The sequence below is a fragment of the Aristolochia californica genome, unplaced genomic scaffold (genome assembly GCF_029961685.1).
Source record: "Aristolochia californica isolate CCGP_79_NKW_82.1479 unplaced genomic scaffold, dmAriCali1.0.hap1 SCAF_11, whole genome shotgun sequence".
NCBI classification, from domain to species: domain Eukaryota; kingdom Viridiplantae; phylum Streptophyta; class Magnoliopsida; order Piperales; family Aristolochiaceae; genus Aristolochia; species Aristolochia californica.
The window spans coordinates 3843224-3859537 of NW_027181782.1; the positions used below are offsets into that span (position 1 = coordinate 3843224).

Genomic DNA, 16314 nt, shown 5'->3' on the forward strand with positions numbered 1-16314 from the left:
TACCATCGGTTATATAAGATGATGTTATAATTGAACATTTTTAAAATATAAATAATATTTTAAAATCTTAAATTTTCTTTAAAATTCTAAAAAAAAAAAATGAATCAAATCTCTACACTTATATTTTTTCTCCCTCTCATGAATTTAAGGTAAAAAGTTTCATCTTAAACTCGATATGGCTTCTTCAACACTCCCTCTTAATTTGGAGTTTATAACTTCAACTTGCAAAAAATCAAAGTCAAAAAGTTCTGATCTTGTGTGGATTAAAAAATAAACTTTGATTGCAGTAGAAGTTGTAACTACCTTGATTCATCTTGTTCTTATTCACATCTTGCTTGTAATTTTCATAGCTTTTTAATCTTGTTTCCCCCCTTGGATATTCTTATCACATAAAATTTGATTACCACATTGTGTGGAATTCTTCATGTCGGTTACCTCTTTCCTATATTTTTGCTTCTACTTCTCTCCCTCAAACATAAGGTTTATTTTGTTCTTTGTCAAGAGAATTAGCTAGCACAAAATAATAGTGAGAGAAGAAACATTAACCCTAGCCCAATGACAAAACTCTGATTTCAATCTGAAATGGTTGCTCAAATTTAAAGGCGGTCTAGCCCATTTAGGATAGTGAAAAGGGGTTTTTTTTTTTTTTTTTCACTTTGTGGGGGTAGTTAAAAATACTACTTGGGTAAAAAGAATAAAAAAATTGAATTAAGCTAGATGTTGGGTACACTCCTCATACTTGTAGGTAGTAGGTCTATTATATGCATTGCTCTGATGTGATTTTAGAAAAAAAATAAATTGAAGAAAGTATTTTAAGGAATTATGAATGTGAATAAAAAAATAACACTCACATACTCAAAACAGAAGAAGGCGCATAATACAAATAATGAGGTACTTTTAGACCAATAGATGGATAAAAAGTGACTGAGTTTGACTCAAAAGGGAGAAAAAATAATTCATTTATGAACATGTATGACTTAGGAAACTTAAAAAATGTCCAACAAGGAAAGTTTTGAGAATGAGCTAATAATAGAAATTTTCTAAAAACAAAATTACCATATAAGAAATGACTTGATAATGCAACTTGACCAATTTGGAAAGAAAATATTAAAGAAAGAAATTATGGGATAAGGAAGATTTAGGAAAAATGTATTTGAAATTTAAAATAAATAATTACTACTTTCTAATCTAGAAATTTTAAACTTTTTCAAAAAAGGAAATTAAACATATGCAAGTAGAAGAAGAATGAAAGAGAAGGATATTTCTTGATAAGGTAATGTAACATAAAAATCGAAACTCCTAAAGGAGGAAAACTACTCACTTTGAGTTTTAAAATAAATAGGAAATTCTATCAAACCAAGATTAGTAGCTCAAAAAAGAGAAGGAAAAAATTACTTTAAAATTCAAATTTTTGCATGGAACATGTTACCAACATGACCATTGATTTTTCCAATGTTGATATTATTGAAGAGTAGATATGGAAGAGTCTTACATGACTGTCACAACAAGGAGTCTCATAGGAGGGAGTCTCATAAGAGTATTTCAGTTAAAAATGTGTTTTAGTTATTGTAATCTTCTATCTATGTTCAATTGTTTAATTATTCTAGGACTTAATTATTTTTTAATTAATTAAATATATTATAATAAAATAATTAAACAAAAGGAGATGCAAACAAAAAAGTCCCCTCTTAAGCAGAAACCAAAAATTAAATGAAGGAAGAGTTTGGAAAATCTGAGGACAGATAAATACTCAAATGAAATATTTCCTTTCTTTTCTATCAAACAAAAGGAATGCAGCATCAACCTATCAAGTCATCAATGCAAAATAGAAAATGTCAAAAGTTGCAGTTACATTTTTCATCTGATCTCAAAGCGCTCAAACATAAGCTACAAGGGACATTTTCTCATGATGGGTAACAAAGGCCCGAAGAAAAAAAATTGCTATTCAAGTTGCATTAGAATTACCAGACCAAAATGCAGTTACAAAATTGAATATATGGCTTAAGAAACATCCTAACATGATTGACAAAACCCTCACTCAACACCGTTATTTGATGAAACTTCCTCAGTGCCGCTATCCAAATCAGCCGATGGACTTGTTTCTTCAGCAGACTTTGTAGGGCCAGGGCCAACTTACACCTTCACCATTGAGGCGTCCAGTAGCTGGTCCCTTAGTTTTAAAGCCTTGCGATATTCTTCAGTTATACCACCCTCTTCATAGTGGGTAGACTCTTCCTACATGATAGCCTCATGAAGCTGCATCCACAAATAACACTAGTAAGATTCAGAGGATGTACATATATTTAGGTTAAATTCCTAAAGTCTAAGATAATCCCAACTATTGAAATATTAACTTCTTGCCATCTTCTGTAAATTACTAAGGAAGAATTTATATATTCACATCATGTAGATGAAAAAAACACAAAAGATATTTTGTCATTTTCAAACTTGGATCCAATATCAATGAATAACACTATTGTACACAAAAACAGACCACTGGCAACATATTTCACACTAATTTAAAGAAAAAATATCGTCGAATATGGATAGATGTGTAGTGACATGACATCCCTACAGTCATATGTTGCCATTAGTGTGGCAACTATGGCAATAAATTTGTAATATCAATTGGGACAGAGTGTGAACTCATAAATTTGTAATCATCTGTATGATTGGTACAATAAGTAAACAATTTTGTTCTTGGGCAACTATGGCATATCAATTGTACCATCAACAAGTTCAATCATAAATTTTAAGGACTCTACTTGCATAAAAGAATCGAGGAAGTTGTTCCTCCATCTTGTCTATAGCTTCCAAGTCCAAACCATAATCATGATCATACAATGGGAAAACATCACTCCAATAGACATGTATGCAATTGAATGTGGATAAGAGCACATAGATCCCTCTCAGAGTGATAAGTAAATGACTAAGATCTAAACCACATCAAGTCAAATGATGGAAAGGATGTAAAAAATGAGTCATGGTTAATGGAATGTTGAATAATCAAAATTTCATTATTGTCATAAGAGCCTTGTCCACACTATATTGGGGTTAGGTATCCAAAATGTTTGAGTTAAAAATGATGAAAAAGAAAGGAAAAATGACTAGCATGAATGTTTAATAATGACACATATGGTAAAACTATAAAAATTAGGTAAACAACCGAAAAGGTGAATTTCTTACTTCACAAATATTGGTTGTCCCTCTACACCCAACAACTTCCTAAGGTTAGATGTCACAACCGGCGCTAGCTCATCCCTAGAGACATTTATGATTAGAAGTACTTTGATATAAAGACAAGAGCAAAAGAAAATAAAAAGCATAACAAAATTAATAAGCAAAAAAAGGCACAAAGACAAGTGTGGGAAGCTCCCATACAATGGAGCTCTTGTTAGATCCCTGTTTTGACTTCCTCTAATGAATGTCTTGAAAAGATAGTGGTCCTTAGGTGCTCGATCAGGAAACACCATGGAAGAAAAGAGAGTACCTGCTTTGCATTCACAGGAAAATGAACTCCAAGACATTTTTGTGAAAAAGGCCTAATAGAAGTCACAAAACATAAAAAATATAGTTTTCAATCTCAACATAAAAAGGAAAACAAAGAGGTACAAATCATTAGAATATCTACACAATACTAATTCATTCATGGCAAAAGCATACCAAGAGAGTTCAAAATATTTCCTTGCTCTTTGGAAGGAGCAAGAACTCCAAATCCTTCTAGGGGATTTTTAACCTTCTCCTTCTCAAAAGAAGTAATAATAACAGATAAGGCAAGTAGCTTACCTGCAATTTGAAAGGAAAAAAAATCTAGAGAATTATTTTATTTTCCATTTGAGGAGCAATAACATTTGTTTCAACATGATATTTTTGCCCACCACTTGTACACTTAGTCACTTGGCCTTAATTTTCAACTGAAATTGCAGGAAGGATACTATGAAGAGGAAATAAAAGATTTGCAGGGGAGAAGCAAGGTAGAGAAGGGAAACTAAGAATAGGGTCTATTGACATGAAACAAACACAAAACAATATAAAACCCATAAATCATCAAATGTGGAACAATATGCAGCACTTCTCTCCAACTAAATCGGTAAATAGTACAATGTCAAGACAAAATAGACCAATATTCAGTGATGGAATTACTGATTATAAAACTTACTAAATTGATGGAAACACAAGTTCAAATCATTAATTGGTAATAGTAGACAAAGCCAGCATCCAACAACTAAAAATAACATTAGGCAACTCACTATCTCCCTTGAGGGCTGGAGGGGCAGCTTCTTTAGAAAAAAAAGGCGAGTGGGGACTCCAAGCTCATGTTGGAGAACAATGTCGCTAGAGTAAAACTGCAAACACCAAGAGTTAGGTTATACATGTCATAGGCATCAATGCTTATAAAATAAGGTTCATCAGGGAAAAACCCAAAAGAAACTTTACAGAAACCCTATAAAAAAATATGGACAACAAAAAAAAAAGAAATTGTGGACATTGTTCCCTCTCTCTAATTGATAAGCCTCGAAAACCTCTGACTTTCATAAAATGTGTAAAAATTAAGCAAAAGATAAAGAAAATAATGAATAAAACCGAAAAATATGATAAGTATTGCAGTAATCACGACCTTGAATATTAGACAAGTTAAGACTCTCGCATACTTAAATCCTAAATCAGGACTGAAAAGCACAGTTGCATTTGTCAAAACATGACACCCCTTGATTGCATCATAGAGTCCAAATATAGAAGCCCCTTGAAGGCCTTAAACCGAAGCCTCCCAGATCTCCTTGGTTAGAGTCTAATACATGCCATGGTAGTCATGGTGAAATTGACTATTCTTTGGCGATGAAAGAAAAGTACCTGCTTAGATCGGGAGAAGAGGTGAAAAGCTAAGGCCATGAATGGAGCTTTGTTTTCCTTATGTTCAACAAAAATGAACAGGAACAAGGAGGACTAAAACTCTGAAAACACTTGTGAAACTGTCAAGCATCGAGTGAAACGACGAGTGAAAGTGAATTCAATGATCTCATGGAGTGAATTAATTTTCACTTTTTTTTCACTTGAACAAGTGAAAGTGAATTATGCAGGTAATTCACTTTCACTCCCCACTTACACAAAACGCACTAACGCTTTTGGGGCAACTTTATCCAATGAAAGTGAATTCACTTTCACTTACACAATGCACTAACAGGCCCTTAGATGACCAAAATTGTTTCCTTTTCGAGACAAAATCCTGTTTTGATTTTGTTTCCTTCATAGGCAATTAAAGATTTTGACTTTTTGAATACCATTTATTATTCAAACTCCGGCCTAAGTATCGATATTTGTCTCCTAGTTAGCTGCTTACCCAATAACCCAACTACACATATAAACCAAATGGTCAGTAACTAATTCATGGTCACCACTTCGCGTAAACAAGAGGCATCTATATTTTTATACGATATATCTTTTCTGTTCTTATGTATTTTTATGAGTTATTATTTATAAAATTGTATGTATACAATGAAGAACCCCATAGGGAACAATTTTCATGTATAAAATGATAGATTGTGTTCAAGTTCCTCCCCATTCCCTTAGCAGCTTTTAAGGAATCCATAGATCCTTTATCTCACAAACCACTTGAACATAACCATGATACATAGAACTAGACTCTACTATTTTATTAAACCATTTGCAGTAGGTAATACATATGGTTCTAGTAACTGTTTGTTGCCAGAGAGTATCACCATAGAACTTCAACAAACAATTACTTGACATGACTTACCACACACATATACTTATATAGGATAGAATTCACACTCTACTTGACTTTCACAAGCTCACACTGCTCACATACTGTATCTATATACTGTGCTAAGTATTAACACTTAGGATATCTATTAGCAGTTGCCACCTGATGTATTGGCAATCTCTGCTACTGCTTATAAGTGTGAGCTCCTCTCTATATATCATCTAAGGCGGAACGACAGTGCCCATGTATCCGAACCCAGTCACAAAGAAGGCTCCAGATTGGAAGAAGAGATAGATGAAGAGGTGGTTGGTGCCAAACATAAGATTGTAGAAGGCGCAGTAGAGGAGAAAGAGACCCACCAACACCTCCAGGACATTAACGCTGGTTATCATGAATGGGAGTGGTGGTTAGTCGAGTGAATTAAAGCTGTAATTGCTGGTTAAAGCAGTATAAGCAACACGTTTACCTTTCAATAATTTTTGGTCTGGGTTTCCTGTGTGACCTAGCGAACATTCTGGTCTTCAGTGTGTTTCCAAGCTTCTCAGTGACAACCCATTCATTCACGCGATCGGCCTCCAGGAGTCCGATGATGGCAGCCTTGGTTCGGTGCAGGGACATCACATTCTCAAACAGGATCCAGAAGATGAGCAGATGGAATGACCTGAGAAAACCAGCTTATCGTTTCCGTGAATTCCATAAAAACACCTTCGAGCTAGTGATTATTCTTGGTACTAACCTTGGAGTGCAAATGGCGTTCAGAATAGTGATGGCTGAAGGAACATATATTGCAATCAGTTTGGGAAGATGGATATCAGGGACCAGACAAGTGATGGGAATTATGACACAGTAAAAGAAGAAAGTGACCCAATGGGCTATTATCTTCCTCACGAAGAAGAACGCGTAGAGGACATGAAGTTTCTTCCACAGCGACACCTTCTGCATGATCAAACAGATCAATCCTCATGAGAATCTGACTGTGACAAAGAAGAAACAGAAGCCCCTGGAAGGGTTGTCCACAACTTCAGGCTTTCAGGAAGGAAATGATCAGTAATTTCTTACAGGTTTAAAAATTATCCTTCATTACACAGAATTGAATTAAAAAAAAGAAAAAGATTAAAATCCTACCTCACAGCATAGTATCTCTTTCGTCATTTTGCGCAACAGATTTGCAGGGCCGCATGACCACCTATGCTGCTGATAGCGATAGGCTTTGAAAGTGCTTGGAAGTTCGTTTTTGACCTGCAGTGTGATTCATTAGAGAGCACGGCATTTGTCATTGGAAAATCAATGGAAGCCTCAAAGGAAACAAGTACGAAAAGAAAAATTTTTTACTGCTAAATCTCCCACGAAGACGAACTTCCAGCCCTTGAGACTAGCCCTCACAGCCAAATCCATATCTTCAACAGTAGTTCGATCTTTCCACCCACCAGCATCGTGAAGTGCCTTGATGCGCCAAACTCCAGCGGTGCCTGTAAATGGAAACGGATTGGCATGCAGACGCTTGTGATGAAACAGAAACGTTCCAGGAGATCACTATCGAACGCTTGTAAAACTTACCATTGAACCCGAAGAACGAGTACGTCGAAGAGCCAACTTCCTGTTCCACACTGAAGTGGTAATCCAGCGACATCTCTTGCAGTCTCGTCATCATGCATTCATCGGCATTCACTACAAGAAATTCATCGTTTGTTAAAGCAAGTAAGAGAGGTGAGAGACAGCCGTAATGGCTGTGCATGAGATTTCTAACCACTTACCGAATTTCCATCTGGCCTGAACCAACCCTAGCTCCGGATTGGAAATCAGAAACGGAACCGTTCGCCACAAGAAATCCTTCTCAGGTTGGAAATCAGCGTCAAATATCACCACGTACTCGCAGTCTTTAACATACTGCTTTGTGAGTCCGTCACGAAGAGCCCCAGCTTTGTATCCATTCCTGTTGTTCCTTGTCTCATACTTGATGTTCAGTCCCTTGATTTTCCACCTCTGGCACTCCAGCTCCACCAGATCCTGAGATTCAAGATGGACAAAAAAGACGATCAGATTCATAGACGAAATGGATGTAAGGACAGGTTTGTCTGGTCCGTACCCTAATCGTAGATTTGGTAGAATCATCGAGAACTTGGACTATTAGTTTGTCGAGCGGCCAATCCATGGAACATGCAGCTCCGATTGAGAGACGGTAAACCTGAAAAATGAGATAAAGATAGATTACTCTTTCTCTGAATCACCAAAGAAGGATCCTTTGAAATGAATCAAAACAAAACAGGAAACCGAGAGGGTCTCTGGTAAAAAGGAAAAGGAGAAAAGTTCAAATTAAAGTAAAGGTGCTTCATGTGACATGCAAGGAGATGCAGAAATGGAAAACTGTACAAAGGACAGTCCAACACATGCATGTCATCAAGAAGAAGACAAATGTGTGGTTTTAATCCCTCCGTCTGCTTGTCTCATCTAAGCATGAAGAGTGCTACCAAACCCAAATTGCATATGGTTAGGTGACTGGTATCATGACAAAGTTCTTCTTGAAATTCTATGTTGCAGGGACTATAGAAGCTCTGTTTTTCTGCTCCCACGAAAGGCCTTCTTGTAGAAAGAGAAAAGAAATGACAGAAAATTAATTAATAGAAAAAGCCATTAAGATTTTATACTTCACAGAAGAGAGAAAGAAGAAGATGGTGAAAAAGGTGAAAAATCCAGACATAAGTGACAAGAAGATTTTAGCATCCATTTTGGGAGGTAAATGCTAAACCTTGACATAAAAAGCTTGATCATGGTACAGATAAGATGGTGAAAAAATCCAATGAAATAGCCAAATAGATGAAACACATGTTTTAGTAAGAAAGTTGGCGAGTAAGTGAGCAGGTGCAGTGACCTTGCAAATATTTCAGCAAAATTTCCTTGATAAAAACTTCTATTTCTTGCATGTGATCTTTGTGACAAAAACAATTGTAAAACTAGTGTAAAGATATAGTTGTAGCTTATCAAATTAAAGAGGAGAGAGATCAATTGTCCATTTTCACTAGGTAATTACCTCCTTCTCATTGAACATGGGGATCTGGACGAGAATGGAGGGATGGCTATTATGAAGCTCAACCTCCTCCTTGATATTGTCCAATTTGTACTTGGTGTACCTCTTCCTCCTCAACAATTTCACAAACACGATGACAATGGCCATGTACACCCTCTCCAAGAACAACATCAACGACATGGAAACACACAGTAGGACCATTAGTTGGACGATAGGAACCACCACAGGACCCTTAATTTTCTGCCATAACAGGGATAAACATTCTGACCACACCTGGGTCCCTTCTCCGGCGAAGGAATCACTAACTCCAAGATCTTTCATGCTGGAAGTAAGCAAGACAAAGAGCAATTGCAGTAGCAAGACCTTGTGCAGGAGTACCTGCGAAACTGCGCTCTCCCTTTAATAAGGCCTCGAAAAATAGGTTGAGGAGATGTGGACATGGTGAAAACACTAGGCTCTAGATTTCGAAAGACACCCGGTTCACATGCACGGAAAGGGGACAATGTATTTATGAAAGATGTAAAAATTTTAAAAGTCTTCTTCTCTTTCTTCACCGACAAATGCTGCTCTAGCTTCTTCATCCATTTCAAGAATTCTCCTTCTCATTCAATCGTTTTTGCTCTCTTTCATCGAGATGGGGTTTAGGTAGAAAGTACAAACGAGCTGAAACGTTTCAATTATCTGGTTGGCATCGCTTTGTCTCTTTTTCGGTTTTCCTAATGCTGTACAGCTGAACTTGTGGATTCTTCTGTATTATGCTTTATGGCTTAGAGTGGATGGAGATGATATGAGAAGAAGAATGGCGAGAAAATGGAGAAGAGAAATATATTTTACTCTTTTATAGCTTTTTGGAACTCTATTTTTCTATCAATTAAAGAATGTTCACTACATGAGAAACACAAATATTTGTTTCCTTTGGTGCTCTCCTTCAACTTAAAACTATTTTTGGACTATCGTTGTTCTTGTTACAAGTAAGCCATTTAAAAATTGTAATAATAGGTATGTGGACTTCAATATTTACTAATAAAATATCAAAGAAGGGGTTTAAATGTTAGGCTACCAACAATTGTTTGTAGAAAAAAGTCAATTTTCTTGCTAGATGTGATTTTATCTGATTTAGAAGGTAGAAACCACCAAAAAAGTTAGATTAATCCAAACATAGATTCGATTTATATCACATATTCTATGTGTACCACCGATAAAGAAGAAAAGATGGATAGCAGACTAAAGAAACGTATATGTTGAGAGAAAAGGAGACATGATCTTCAACAAAAAAGTTTCTTCAAATTTCTCAAAAAAAAATTTGTTATTTAATTTCCTACTCTGTTGCTCAAATTTTTGGGTACATATATCTCTACATTTTTTAAATAATATTTTTAGAAGAATTATATATGAAAATATGGACATCATCTAAATACTATTTCTACTAGCTTAGGGGTTTTCATATCACATAGAATGGTATTCCTAGTGAACTTCACACAATGTTGCACTTGTCTTTTTACCTTAATCATGGCAATGAAAAGTTATTAGTCAAAGAATGCCTTCTCTATCAAAACAATAAGGTGACAATGTACATTGCTAGTGACTTCAATTCATACCAGACATTTGCATTAAAACATGTTTTCTTTTTTTAGCTTCATGATTTTTTTCTTAGTTGGTTTATTAAGCTAGTAATAGAACTATATATAGATATTGTGAAATTTCCTTTTATTTACCACTCTGCTCTCCAGGTAAATTCTCCCCGTCTTATTGAAGCACAACATATCGCAGGAAATTGGATTATACCTTTTACTCTGTCACCTGATGCTTGTTTTTCTCCGAAAAGGTAAAGGTAGAATGGGGGTTACCGATCACACCACAAAACAACAAAAATAGTAAAACAATAACTATAGAAACTTTGAAACAAATGTCACAAGACAAAAGATATAAAGATGACGAATGACGAGTGTCCAAGGATAACAACAACACTTACAGTCATAGAAATCGTCGCCAAAATGGGTCTCATTATGCATGATTCATTTATAAGGAAGAAAAGATCCTAGTGATTTTGGCAATTTCCATCCAATTCAATCTATATCACTTTAATGACTTTGGAAAACCTATTGCAATACATGAAAGTTCCATACTCAAGAAAAAAATAACAATTATATGATAATGAAAATGCAGCGGAAGCTAGCACAATGATTTGTTCAACGGATGGAAGCTAAAGTCAAAACAAAGGGTTTTTGTACTTCATGCCAATTTAAGAAAGACTATAAATTTTCATATCATAAATAACAAAAACCTTATACAACTCCCTTGATGTCATTGTTGTTTATCTCCTTCTATGTTTGACTTTTGAGGGAGAAAGGGAAGGATGATTATTATGTTTTCTGAGCTATATATGCATGGATGCAAAAACTTATGTCATCAAATGTGGAGGCCACTCAAGAAAAAAAAAAAACTTGAGATGCATTTCTTTCTATGTTATGTGAGTTGTTGACAGAAAGATAGAATTTCTTGTTAAATAAAGATATAGCATTCTAAGTCATCCTTTGAAGGCAAGATTTCCGACAAGTCGAATGCTTTACATGTAAGGGAAGTCACAAGTTGTTAAGTAATACATGAACTTTTCAAAAAACGTGAAGGAAGGATAAGTTTTAGCTAACATGTGACAAATCAACAAAAAAGGTACCAAAGATGTGGAGCATATGTTAAGAGATAAATAGGTATAGATGTGATAAACAATGTGTGTCTAAGAGAAGCAATATGGCTAATAAATGCTGAAATTGGTACAAATTCTCTAGTTATGCACATGCCATTCATGTTCAAAGATGTCAGTGACCTTGAAAAAAACTTTAAAAAATGAAATGAACATATTGAAGAAAAAATAATGTGGTTCAACCTATAGCTTGCACTCGCAGATAGAAATTTGAGAGAGATCTATGTACATAATCGAGGGTTGCAGCCATGTATCAATAATAGACTAGCCTGTTTACAGGCTAAGAATATATATATATATATATATATATATATATATATAGATAGATAGATAGATAGATATATAGATAGATAGATATATAGATAGATAGATAGATAGATAGATAGATAGATAGATAGATAGATAGATAGATAGATAGATAGATATAGATAGATAGATATAGATAGATAGATAGATGGTTTCAGGGTGATTGAGCGATTCAGAAGTTGGCAATGTTCACGGTTAGCTGAGCTTCTTTAAGAATTATCCAGCAAAACCCAGTGACTTTACAGAAGTTACTTGCAGATTCTTTGGCCCTAGAGAGGCAAGGGTGGTCACACTGAGACAAAAAAACCAGTTTGAGGGACAAGAAGTGTCTGCCTTGATTGGCATGAAAGAAGTATTCGGACAAGAGACCTCGTTCCAGCAAAAATGTTTGATGACGTGAAGCTTTATTAGTGTTCTGAACTGAAGGATATCCGTATCTGCAGCCGTTCGACTGGATGAAGAGACAAGAAAGATTCTTCTGGAACGTAGAACACTTCTCCAATAGGAAAACGATACTAGCTATGAAGCTTTAATTGTTTGTCACGAAACCTGGAGTGGACGTAATATCAGTCGTCATATTCGAAAACCAATGCAAAAATACGATTATCGAAGAAAACGCTCCAGAGCTTGCAAGAAGTTGGGACGATGGTAAAGATACTTTGGGACTTTCACACGGAAAGCAACCTCACTTTCCTCGATTTCGAGTCACTTCAGCGAGTCTCCACAGGCTTTCAGTCATTTCAAGTAGTTACCTGAAGAAACTGTTCTACATGACCCTGAAATGATTGAGGGAGCTCACCATTAATGAAGGAGATCACTAGATAATGAGAGGTCGTCCCTGTTATATTACGGCACGTCGAGTTCGATCTTGTTCTGGACAACTGCTATCTCATTCACGATTGGTGTGCACAAGGGCATATCATCTTCTCAAGAACTAGGTTTTCATAGTACACTTACTCTGATATCGCTTATTAGGTCGGTTGAGGAATAAACTTAGAGGGGAGTGAATAGATTTATTAGATGTGGCGGTAATTTTGACACCATTTGTATGTTAATTTTAAACTAATGTGAGGTTATAATCTTCGATTAAAATTAAATGCGCATGCATAATTTCACAATAAAAGTTAGATGCACAAGCATTCAAGCACACAAAGAACATATTGAAAACTTTATAAATCTAAATCCACTTCCAAGGTGTTTTGCATCTTAATTAGAGTTCAACAATTATGGTAGACTTGCAAAATAACAAGTAAATTACCTATAGGGTACTACATTGTTGCCAACACAAGGACTTATACCAGTTAATTAACCACAATAACCAGCTTCATAAGTTCTCTTACATACATTTACAACAAATTGGAACACAATTTAGACATACAAAGGGATTTTTAACAAAATTGGGATTTCATCATTGACATCTGACACAAGGACATAGGGCTCACATACTTGCTTTCAACTGAATCTTATACAATAGCCTCTCAACTAAATAGATTTCATAGTTCAAGCATAGTCAGATATGCACACCAATACTAAGTACCTATTTAATATAATAGCAACTTAATAGGTCCTAATTTTGATCGGATTTCAAAGTTAGAAATTTGAAAGATTATATTGGTTTTTCATATTGAACTAAAATCATATAAGTAGCTCAATATGATGAAAAAATTCAAAATTTTAGCTCATGATTGGCATTTTTGAATTTTTATAGATGATCTCAAAGTGTAGAGGTACAAGTTTAGTCAAAGCTTTTCAAAATAAAGTCAACTTGAGACTTGGATTTATGTAATGCAGCGCCCAAATTTCGTTGCTATTTAAAATCATCTTCAAATAGCCCGACAAACCAATACCCTAGAATATATAATATGATTTCAAAGTATGAGAGCTGAGTTTCTAGTATCAACCTAAAAATACTTAGCTTTTTTGGCGAACTTGCACTTCATAAACTCAATTAAATCTCCAAATTCGATTTCAAAGTATGAGTGTGCTTTAGAGTGGTCATGGAAGCCTTAGAAGTAGAAATCAAAGAGAAAAATCTTGGGCTGAAATCCACTTCAATAACTGAGTTGTCAACGTTTAGAAACTGAATTGTTGAGCTAAAAAAAGGAAATTTTGTCCTTTTCAAAACCCATAATGACCTTGATTAAAATCATAAGGAAGTGCTTAACAATTTAGTAATGAGATGTTAATCACATAAGTAGGTCATTTACAGATTTTGGAGACCTATCATAGTCGAATCAAAGTCTTCAATCCCATTCTGCAACATCTCTAGCATGTGACATTCATAGGGCTATGGACCGATCAAACGGTCTTCATTGGATACCTCTTTTTTCTCTTCTAGACATTTGGCTTATCTTAATTGGCCATTCATTTTTCTTCTTCATGTGGCCAATCTCTATCTAGTCAATATACCTTCATAAATTTCTCTCTTCTCTTTTCTTCAACTCAGTCATTTGGTTTGGTGAATGGGAACTTAAAATACCATTTCTCTCATGTCTTGTCAAATGGGGGCAGTCCGATTAGACATCCTAGAGTAGTTTTTTTTCTATTTTAACACTTATTTTTTGCCATGATAGGGACATGTAGAGAGAGAGAGAGAGAGAGAGAGAGAGAGAGAGAGAGAGAGAGAAGTGTAAGGACAAATTTGAGAGAGAAGAGGGGAGTTCTTCTCTGTTCTTCTTCCTTCACTCTTCTAATCATTTTCACCTCCTCTTACTTTAGACAATTTCATATATGAAACCCTAAAATCTAAAATAGTATTAGAGTAGGGATTTTAGGGTTTCATTAAGAGCTTCCCAAAATTTCAAATTGAAACTCAAGGAATGCACAATCAAAGACATGCAAGCTACTACCATCAAATTCTCTAAATTGGTCCAATAAATTCCTATCGAATTCAAGTATGTTTCATTTCTAAGGCATTAAACATAAGGTTGATTGTACCTCCTTTTTTATTTGTTTTGGCCTTATAATATGGTTTTTCTCAATACACATGCATGAACCAAGGACTCCAAAAGAGAAATGTTTGGTTTTCCTAGTGTACTTCATCAAATCAAGCTCCATAAGTAGGCTCACGTGGCAAATATTGTTTTTCTTAAATTTCTCTTTGATGGCATTTTTTCTCTCCTATTTTTTTGGGAGTTCCATTATTATTTTTGGATTTAAATCCTAATGAGAGTTTGATAAAATTACAACCATTGAAACTTCTTATTCTTGCATGTAGAGTAAGTTTTCTCAATCCTATTTCATAAGTTAGCATCTCTCACATTTTTTGACATCTAATCTGAATCTTGAAAGGCTCTAAAAGAGTGGTTATGCAATTAATTCAGCTCAGTCATAATATCATTTGAAATTCAAACCCACATTCTACATGCAATGTTTTGTTTTGTTTTTTTGTATTCCACCCATAGTAAATATCAATTTGCTTACCATTTAGTATATTTTTCAAATTTCTTATTTTATAGTGTCGCATATGTTGACCAAGCATTGACTCCCTTCTTGATTTTAATGATAAAAACTTAATTGAGTTAATAATTATAAATCTAGTATTTCAAGGTCTAAAACATTGAATCGGCACAAGCTTCTAAAAGATCTCGAGTTCCATGGAATGTCAAATCACTCTTGAAGAAGCACCCACAGAAGAAGAAGAAAAATTGAAGACTAGAGTTTAGGAATTACTGAGTTAAGTCAAAACAACGCAGTCTATTGTAAGAGAGCATCCCAATTCTTCCAAAGCTTGAGGTATAATGCAAATTTTGAAACTTTAGGACATGCTTTGAATTCAACCATGTTTTTACAAAATGCATACACACATTTTATACATGTTAGAATCACTTAGGATCACAAATTCTCACACTTTAAAAATCCATATAGTGAACTGGCATTGGAATGATCGATCCACATCTGCTAATGATCGATGAACCAGAAGTGCATAGACCAAAAACATAAAGCATGTTCAATCAACCAAGGTCAATTGATCGATCATCCACAACATGGTCAAACTGTGTTATAAAGTATGACCAATCAACCCATTTGGATTAATTGATCAATCCTATCCAAGCAATGCAAATTCTTGCTAATTGATCGATCAACCTCAGTAACTGGTTGATCTTACAAAACTTTGTCAATCTAGGACATAAAGCATGATCGATCATAGCAAAGTCATTGACTGATCATACTTTTTATGCACTGCCAATGTGAATTTTCGTTGATCAATCATACCATATACATTGACCGATCGACTTGTATTGTCAAACCCAATGGGAAGATATTCATCTATCAATAAATCACATTTTGACAGAAAAATATCAATTACACACGATTGATTGTTCAATGTAAACTCAACCTTTTGAAAATGGGGAAAAATGCTAGTTTGGATTGGGGAACTTATAAATACCCCATTAAGACTCCCATTGAGAAGTTAATGAGATTTTATTGGCATACCTACTTGCATTTATTCTTAATCCTTTGAAAATCCTTCCTAAGTGAAATTTTGAGAAAAAAGAGTTATACCTTTGCAAAATTTCTTACCATTCTTTCTCATTCTATCTCTTTGCATAGATACTA

General features: G+C 34.9%; 1 protein-coding gene across 1 annotated transcript; it reads right to left on the reverse strand.

The window, feature by feature from the left end:
• Positions 1-5943: 5943 nt before the first annotated feature.
• Positions 5944-8927, reverse strand: LOC137943506 (glucomannan 4-beta-mannosyltransferase 1-like). Its single transcript, XM_068789002.1, has 9 exons — positions 8751-8927; positions 7809-7907; positions 7477-7729; positions 7280-7390; positions 7055-7191; positions 6848-6961; positions 6459-6658; positions 6189-6383; positions 5944-6103 (listed from the first exon to the last, which is right to left on the reverse strand). Exons 1-9 carry the CDS (start codon positions 8925-8927, stop codon positions 5944-5946), a joined length of 1446 nt encoding a protein of 481 aa, XP_068645103.1.
• Between the last annotated feature and the right edge of the window lie 7387 nt (positions 8928-16314).

What these genes read in the sequence shown, in the direction of transcription:
- LOC137943506 (XM_068789002.1), bottom strand. Translation starts at nt 8,927, where the DNA reads ATGTCGTTGATGTTGTTCTTGGAGAGGGTGTACATGGCCATTGTCATC. An exon ending in CCATGTTCAATGAGAAGGAG is followed by an intron (nt 7,908 to 8,750) that starts GTAATTACCTAG and finishes CTCATTTTTCAG; the next exon opens with GTTTACCGTCTCTCAATCGG. An exon ending in TCTTCGTGGGAGATTTAGCA is followed by an intron (nt 6,962 to 7,054) that starts GTAAAAAATTTT and finishes ATCACACTGCAG; the next exon opens with GTCAAAAACGAACTTCCAAG.